Below are 9,276 nucleotides of genomic sequence, written 5' to 3' on the forward strand. Positions count from 1 at the left end.
ATTTGAAGTCTCTGAACATCCACAAACCTTGCGTTCTTTATACTCAGTTTTATTCTATCTGTCATTCAGTTTATTTCCGCACTTTCATTAGTTAACTGATTGGCATTGACAATAAGATTCACGATTTCAGTTTATCACTAAACTGATTCATCCATCCAAAAGTTGTGAAAATTTTCGAGTGTTTATTCAACCCTATGATGCATTGTTGAAGCATTTTATGTGTTCTTCAAATACCAAAATATTGCATACAAAGTGTTTGATAAAATGCTTCAACTAAAATATTTTTTTTTCATTCAACTTGCATATATTTTAAATGTTTTACAAAATATTTAATCGGTTTCTACGAAGGATTATTTCGAGTGTTTTCCGCTTGGTTTGAACACCAAAATAGATTTAATTCATCGGTGTTCAATATTTTAAGAACCGAGCTATTGTAGCTCAACGATTTTCCCCCAAATCGATCCTAAAATAATCAAATCGTTAATTACAAGATTGACCAGCCAAGATGGAAAAGTCTCAAGCACCCAACATAATGATGCATGGGAAAAAACAACAAAATTCGCTAAATTGTAGGCCACTTTAATGATTGTTCGTCTACCATGACCTTTTTCTCTTGATTATTAAATAACTCTAGTTATAAGTTTGTCTAAAACCATAAGTAATATAAACAATTTTCCCATGAGGGAGAAGTGTGTGTTATTTTGGAGTGAGTATATGCACAATTTTAATTTCCAATACCGATTTATATCTTCTTGTCTTTAGAAAATCATACGGTCAGAATTATATTCCTTTTGACTATTATAAATTTTAGCAATTGATTAGCCATTAATACAGTTTTATAGTAGCAACTTTCAGTCTTTCTATTTTCAAATATTACATGAAATCAGATAAATCCTAAATCATACTATTGATATGTAATAATACTTAATAAAAACTACCAAAAAATCTCATGACATTTATTTAATAATATATATAAATATATGAAATTTCATATATAAATATATGAAATTTTGAATAGATTTCAAATCCAAATTTATTTTTTGGAACGAAAAAATATATCTTTCGTATTCGATAAATCGCACACTTTGAATAAAGTTTATTGACAAAAAAATTGGAAAAACATATCGTTTTGCATCTAGTTATTTCGGCCAACATATCTGTAAGGTCCTGTAATTAATTTCTGATAATTTTGGCATAATTAGAAAAATTATTAAGTTGTAAATTAAAATAATTAATTATGTCAAATAAATTCAAGAAGTGTGTTAAAAATATATATTTTAGAATATCGGAGAATTTAACGATATAAAATACATATAGAGTTTAAATAACACACGAGTGCAAAATAAATACAGACCGGGATAGATGGGCTTGAGTTAATATTTTAGTAATCAAATACATAATATATAAAAATACATATACATACACTGAACTTACCAAATAAGAGAAGGAAAGAAAAGAAGAAAGAAGTTTTCCCAACTCCATTCCCGTCACTTGTGTAGCGGCTGCGGGAAAATCGCGATAACTCCTCCGTCCGGCGTTCAAATCTCGATCGGTCTGAAGGGGTGTCTTCCTAACATCCTAAGATTCGATTTAAGTCAAAAATCGCGAAGTTTGAGCAAGGATTCGGGTAGATCGAAGCTGCTGTTCCGGTGCTCTATTTCGGCGGGAATTCTTCCGGTTTTTGGGTGAGGGTTTTTGGGTTGCTGCGATTTTTGTAGTTTGAATTTGTAGAAATGACCTAAATAGAACTTGTAGCTCTGTTTGTTAGCTTTCTTTAGCCGCTAGAATCATCAAATCTGGATAAGAAACGGAATTGATATGATTTTTCTACCAAAATGTGTCAAATCTAATTCTGAAACTGTGCTGTGCAGGACACCTACTGTAATTCGAGTTTTTGTCAATTATGCGCTCGTATTCTAGACTAGTGATTCAAAATAAAGTTGTAGAGCTATGTGTTGTCTTTGTAATGATATAAGATTCATTAAATTCGATTAAGAATTGAGATAGTTATGCTCATTTTTCCGAAACCGCTCAGTACGAGATTTTGTCCGAAAATCTGTTGAGTAGCAGTGTGTTCTTGAAAATTCTGAGAATAATCTATTGAGATTCTTAAGATGGTTTTAACTGGAGAAACTTAGATAATTGATTATATTTCATTTCCAATTGGCGGATATTGATTTGGATCAAAAATGAATTAGATATGAATTTTATGGTCATAGGTGCCGAATCTGAAACTGTAACAGAATTCATTTTTCTAGATTTCTGGTTGTGGATGTTTATCCATGTCAAGATGATTGAATTTCTTGTTGACATCTTCAGATGAAATATGGGTTTTTAAGTTAGGATTCCAACCATGTATGATAAGTATATTTTGGTTAAGTTTTGGTTAAGTTTTGACCTTAAAACTTAGTATAGGTACAAGCTGAGATTTGAAAATATTGTATTGAATTGGAAATTTACTCGACTTGTTATATCATCTTATTGTTGGGACGAGGAGATCAAAGTTGAGCTTGTTGTCGGTATCAATCGGTATAGGTATGTTACAGTTCGGTAACATACGACGGTAAAACATAAATTATGTTTAATTGTCATTTTGTATTACATGGATCGTGTTTATGACTTGTTGAATATTGTAAATTTTTAAATGCTTTCGTTGTGATATATGTTTATTATTATGACATATTATTGGCATTTAGCATAGGTCATACAGTTATGACATTCATGTTGAGCCCTATCGTTCTTGTTAGCCCATTGTTGATATCCGTTATTATCTGGCACTGTTGTTTATCTCAGGATCATTGTGTGGCTGATAGGCCTATATACATAAGACCGTAGATGTGATTGAACAATTCCGTGGTTAGTGCAGCCTTTTGAGGTGAGCGCTGAGATTGTGTCATCATGTTTGTTCTGTTGTGCCATCCTGTTATATCGTATCAGCTGTATGGAGGCCGAGTCAGGGGTGTTATTCTGCACAGCTTGACATACCTCGCATACTTGGCAGGGCGGTTTAGCTGCATGACGATGTAGCTCCCTTGTGTTGTTGCTCGAGCATTATTCCAGTTGTTATCGTACCGTTTGTTGGCTCCTGTTATCTCGGTTATTTGTTGAGCCTTTCATGCATTGCATATTACATTTTATTATATGATTATGCATGATTTATGATTATCGTTGTTATTGTTGAACTATTTCATACCAGAATCCTAACCTCAGTTGTTTACTGGGGGGCTGCTGTGGTTGCATTTGGGCACCATGGTAGATCTCCCGAGTCGTTTTGCAGCATCAGGCCGAGGTTCCGCCAGTGGAGCTCGGGATTGAGGTTGGATTGCTTGGTTCTGTTCAGTGGAGTCTCCTAATTAGTCTATATGTATGTATTGAGTTTATTTCAGTCTTGTAATGTACTTTATTTGCCGGGGAGATGCCCCGTGTATTTGTAGTGATATTTGGTTGTTTTCATGATGTTCTGAGTCGATTCCGTGGTTCGTATGATCTGGTGAGTATTTGGTAAGTTTTAAATTCTGTTTAGTCCTGGCCAGTGCGGCTTCAGGTTGTTGACTTTGGTTTTGTTTTAATGGCTCTAGTTGGAGTATATTTTGATATAAATTGATGCTTGAGTTTTTCGGGATGTCCTATTTACGGAGAGGTCATGCCGAAATTTTTCTAGGCCCTGAGGTCCGTTTCAAATTATTTTTAAACCATTTCCGCTGCAGTTTTAAATCAAACCATTATTGTTTGATCATTAATTGTCATTAGAGTAAATAAACCTCACAATATCAAAGGGTTCGTTTACTACATCATTATTTTTCTTTTGAAAAAGGAAAAATATAACAAATATTAATAAAAAAAGGAAATTTTCCAAAATACGAAGGGTATATGATATTTATATTCGTGAAACGGGTTGTCCTGATCCATATATACAAAAATGACATGTGGATTGAAATAGAAGTCCGTCTCACAACATTGACATATGAGACAGTCTTATAAAAAATTTTGTGATATTTTAATTAAAATTATTTACCAGTTCATCTTAATGACATGTGAAAACACCCTTTATTATTTCACATTTAATGTCGTACGAAAGTTTATCTTCCATTTTTCACTATAAATATCAGTCCCCCTTTCTTGTAATTTCTCACCCAGAAAAATAATAATTAAATAAATTAAAACAAAATTACTTTTCATTAAAAGAAATGCCAAAGAAAATTCAGAAATCAGTTCGAGAATGCTTTTCGAAGATCAAGATTTCCGATGAACAAATTCAATTCCAAAGTTGCAGGCCTGCCAAAATGCCGTCGTTTGGCGTCCATGCTAAGCGGAACGAAAGCGATGCCGTTACGTTATCGGACGTGGATCAATTCTTGTATGAGAAATTCGGTTGTCTTTATCTGGAGGAGCGCGAAGAAGGAACCGGGAACAGATGCAAAACTACGTCGTTCCTGTTCGAGTCTCCGAAATTACTCGATCCTCCGCCTCCACCAGAGACCCTACGCCGCTCGGGTAGGTTTTTCGTCGCCTCCGGTTCTTCGAGCTCACTGCTCACGGATGAAGCGTGTTCTTCCCCAGCCTCCGCCGCGGAGGAGTCGGAGGAAATCACAGCGGAAGATCGAAAGGCGGCAGAGGATTTCATAGTCATCTTCACGCATTCCCCCAGACCTTACGAGGATTTCCGGCGATCGATGCAGGAGATGGTGGAGGCACGTGTGGTGCAGGCCGGGAAAGTGGACTGGGAATTTCTGGAGGAGCTTTTGTTTTGTTATCTGGATCTGAATAACAAGAAGTCGCATAGGTATATCTTGCACGCGTTCGTGGATCTGATCGTGGTTCTGCGGGGGAATCCCGGCAAGATTACGGCTAGTCGTCTGGCTTGGAACGGCAGAGGTGGTAGAAGACTAAAAGGGGGTGATGTAATATTGCATACTTGAATTTTATTTAGTAAAATAAAAATTGAAAAAATGTATATAAATAAATAAAGTTGTGGTTATATATAATAATATACAGAAAAAATTCTTTTCAAACCATTTTACAACATAGGTTTGTGAGATGGACCTTCTATTTGGATCGATCCATGAAAATATATATTTTTTATATCAAAAGTATTTCTTTTGAATCTAAATATGAATCGGGTTGACTACAGGGCATTTCTGGAAAAGTTGAAAATAAAACTTGATTTCTCCACCAGAAGAGTCATTTGTTGCAATCAATCCCTCTCTGTCTCGTCATCTTAGTTTTGAGTCTGCCACAAAAGACTTGTCTAGTGTGGTTTACCTGGAACGTAGTTTGCAGAATGATGCATTGACTCTTTCAGTTTATCAATAGCACACCAAAAATAGCGACAGCGGGTTTCTAATGTTAAAAAATTAAATAAAAATAAATAATAATATTGACTACAAGTAGTCTAATATAAAAGATTAAATCATCGATCGACTATATGAATTCATGACATTCGAACAAAGAACAAGGAGATCGGTGGATGTGATTTATGATATACAACGATTTAGAATTTAGTTTTTAAATGGTTTAACTCTCCAAAAACTCAAAAAATTTTGTGTTCTTTGTTTTGCTTCAATTCGATCCAAGAGGATAACATTATGTACAAATTTGTACATAGCAAACAAATATTTTGTGTTATTGATTTCCAACTGTTTCTAACTGTCATATGGAAAGTAGACCATTTTTTTTTAAATTCTCAAACCCTAACGTTGGAGAACTAATTACAGTGTGTTTGGATGCTAAAAATTTTGGATTTGGATTTAGAAGTAGAATTGGATTTAGAATTGAATTTGAAAATCCATGGATTTAGAATTTCATCTTGTGTTTGGTTTGAAATTTAAAAATTGTATCTAGAATTCATTTCTTGTTTGATAAAAATAAGATTCGAATTTGAAAATTTAAAATTTTACTAAAATAGCCTTAATTATCTTTTTACATAAATCAATATTTAAAACATATTATTCACATTATTTAAAAAATAAAAAATTAAAATTACTTTTATCATATATTTCCCTATACCATTTCAATTATATATATATTTGTGTTATATAAATTACATAAACTCTTATATAATTAGCTACTTAATGTTAATGAACACAANTATCTTTGATTCAAGCTTGTTGTTGGATTGTGGTGGTGAAACAAGGTTCTTGTGGGTTTAAGAAGCTAAGGTAAGCTTGTGGCTTTGTTTATTCTTGGATTATGATGTTGGGAAATCTTGGGTTTGTTGATGGTGTTGGTTTTATGGATTTAATGATATGGTTGTTTGATTATTGGGTTATTGATGGTGCAATATATGGTTTATTGTTGTAGGAATTCAACCAAGAGTTTAGAATCAAGGTTTCCAAGTGTAGTAAGTGGAATTTCATTTATTGTGCTCACATGATAATATATGTATTGTGTTTCAAANCAACAAAGTGTATTAATACATAGCATGAATCAAATGGAAGGGAATAACATGTTAAAACCATTGAAACACAATACATATATTATCATGTGAGCACAATAAATGAAATTCCACTTACTACACTTGGAAACCTTGATTCTAAACTCTTGGTTGAATTCTTACAACAATAAATCATATATTGCACCATCAATAACCCAATAATCAAACAACCATACCATTAAATCCATAAAACCAACACCATCAACAAACCCAAGATTTCCCAACATCATAATCCAAGAATAAACAAAGCCACAAGCTTACCTTAGCTTCTTGAACCCACAAGAACCTTGTTTCACCACCACAATCCAACAACAAGCTTGAATCAAAGATAGGAAATGAAAGGAAATGAAACCCTAACCTCCCCTTGAGAGAAAGAACCGAGAGAATGGATAGAAATGAGAGAAAATGAGACCAACTCATGTATTATATCACTTAAATCTCGAAAACACGTTTTTTAAAAATCGCTGGCCGCCCGGACGAACATCTTTTTCCGCCCGGGCGCGGAACTTTCGGCAAAAACACAATATTTTCGAACAAGGCCCGCCCGGGCGGACATTTATTCCCGCTCGGGCGCGCTCTGCGCACAGCTAATCAAAGATCGCTTCCGAAACGCCTCTTCCCGTCATAATTTGGAAAAGTGGTAAACATAAAAGTTGTAACTCTATGTCTTGGCTTGCATCTCCAATTAGCCTCATGTCATTTAAAGGTTTGAGTAAAAAGTTATGCTCAATATCCCAACATGTGTCACTGGAGGAACGAAGACACACACGACAAACTTCGGGGCGTTATTGGCTTGTCTTCCACAATGATTTGAACAAAACTCAAAACATGAAAGTTACACCTCTATGTCTTATCTAACCATCCAATTAGCCTCATACCAATTGGATCAACATACAAAATATCATGAATTTAATCGCACGACACTACAAGATCACCACACATCTTCTATAAACAGAATACCATAAATCATAAATCTCAACTCTTAACATCAAAACTATATTTAAACTTAACCAAGGAGTCAATAAACATATTAAATCTTAAACCGTACCGATCACCAAGCTTGAATATTACAATCTCCTCTCCTTCGAGGAATTTCGTCCCTGAAATTGACGTTGCTGCGCAAACACTCAGGATGCTTTTCTTTCATCTCATCCTCTGGTTCCCACGTGGCTTCTTCAATCAATTGATTCCTCCAAAGGACTTTAACAATGCCGATCTCTTTATTCCTTAATACTTTAACTTTGCGATCCAAAATCTGGACTGGAACCTCTTGGTACGTCAAACTCGGCGTCAAATCCAATGGCTCGTGGCGAAGAACATGGGAAGGATTCGCAATATACTTCCTGAGCATGGAGACATGAAAAACATTATGAACTCTATCAAGATCTGGCGGTAAGGCTAACCTGTAAGCTCGATCACCGACTCTGTCCAAGATCTCAAATGGGCCAATGAATCTTGGACTCAACTTTCCCTTTTTGCCAAACCGCATCACACCTTTAAGAGGTGCAATCTTCAAAAACACATGATCGCCAACCTCAAACTGCAACGGCCTACGTCTTACATCAGCATAACTCTTCTGTCTTGACTGTGCTGTCTTCATCCTTTCTTGAATAACAGCAACAACATCAGCTGTCTGTTGGACCAACTCTGGACCCAACATCTTCCTCTCACCAATCTCGTCCCAATACAAGGGAGATCTACATTTTCTGCCATAAAGTGCTTCATAAGGTGCCATGCCAATCGTCGCCTGGTAACTGTTATTGTACGTGAACTCAACAAGAGGCAATTTGGAATCCCAACTACCAGGATAGTCTATAGTACAAGCTCTGAGCATATCCTCCAAAATCTGAATAACTCTCTCTGATTGACCGTCGCTCTGAGGATGATATGCTGTACTGAATGCTAACCGTGTACCCAAGGCTCTGTGTAAACTCTTCCAAAACTCTGAAGTAAATCTAGGGTCACGATCAGACACAATCGACACAGGAACACCATGAAGTCTAACAATCTCTGCTATGTACTCTTCGGCATATTGGTTCATGGAATACGTTGTCTTGACTGGGAGAAAATGAGCTGACTTGGTCAACCGATCAACGATAACCCAAATAGAGTTATAGCCTTTCTGCGTTCTGGGAAGACCAGTCACGAAGTCCATCGTAATATGCTCCCATTTCCATTGAGGAATCGGCAATGATAGCAATGTCCCAGCAGGTCTCTGGTGCTCGATTTTCACCTGCTGACAGGTTAGGCACTGAGAAATAAACATGGCAATATCTTTCTTCATACCTGGCCACCAATAGAGTCTACGAAGATCTTGATACATCTTGGTGCTACCTGGGTGTATCGAGTATGGCGCGGTATGAGCCTCTGTCAAGACGTCTCGCCGAATATCATCACCAACAGGAATACAAATACGGCCTCTGAATGTCACCAAACCATCTCTATTCGTCCCGAACTCTGAATTACCTCTCTCCTCTGCTCTGGCTCTCAACTCTGTCAACTGTACATCATTGGCCTGCTCTCTACGGATCCTGTCCGTCAATGTAGCCCGAATGACCAACGCTGAAAAGCGAGCAATGGTTCCTGGAACCACCAAAGCTATCTCCTCTCGTTCCAAGTCTAACAACAACGACTTCTGGATCATAGAACTCAAAGAGGAACTTGACTTACGGCTCAATGCATCTGCTACAACATTCGCCTTCCCAGGGTGGTAACTAATCGTCACATCATAATCTTTGACAAGCTCTAACCACCGTCTCTGCCGCATATTGAGTTCTTTCTGGGAAAACAAATACCTTAAACTCTTGTGGTCCGTGAAAATTTCACACTTTTCGCCATATAAA

The 9,276-nt window shown here is 36.2% G+C and overlaps 1 protein-coding gene and 1 long non-coding RNA gene across 2 annotated transcripts; both read left to right on the plus strand.

Moving 5' to 3' along the window:
- Window positions 1–1,449: 1,449 nt before the first annotated feature.
- Window positions 1,450–3,752, plus strand: LOC140977818 (uncharacterized). Its single transcript, XR_012175441.1, has 3 exons — window positions 1,450–1,685; window positions 2,794–2,875; window positions 3,002–3,752. It is a non-coding gene; the product is annotated as an uncharacterized lncRNA (long non-coding RNA).
- Window positions 3,753–4,187: 435 nt separating this feature from the next.
- Window positions 4,188–5,001, plus strand: LOC140976499 (uncharacterized). The gene has a single exon (XM_073440705.1). The coding sequence runs from the start codon at window positions 4,188–4,190 to the stop codon at window positions 4,917–4,919; it is 732 nt and encodes a 243-aa protein (XP_073296806.1). The 3' UTR covers window positions 4,920–5,001.
- The last annotated feature ends 4,275 nt before the right edge of the window (window positions 5,002–9,276 follow it).

Source organism: Primulina huaijiensis, chromosome 5, assembly GCF_012295235.1.
Source record: "Primulina huaijiensis isolate GDHJ02 chromosome 5, ASM1229523v2, whole genome shotgun sequence".
NCBI lineage: Eukaryota > Viridiplantae > Streptophyta > Magnoliopsida > Lamiales > Gesneriaceae > Primulina > Primulina huaijiensis.

Coding starts and splice junctions, on each gene's coding strand:
- LOC140976499 (XM_073440705.1), top strand. CDS start 4,188: ATGCCAAAGAAAATTCAGAAATCAGTTCGAGAATGCTTTTCGAAGATC.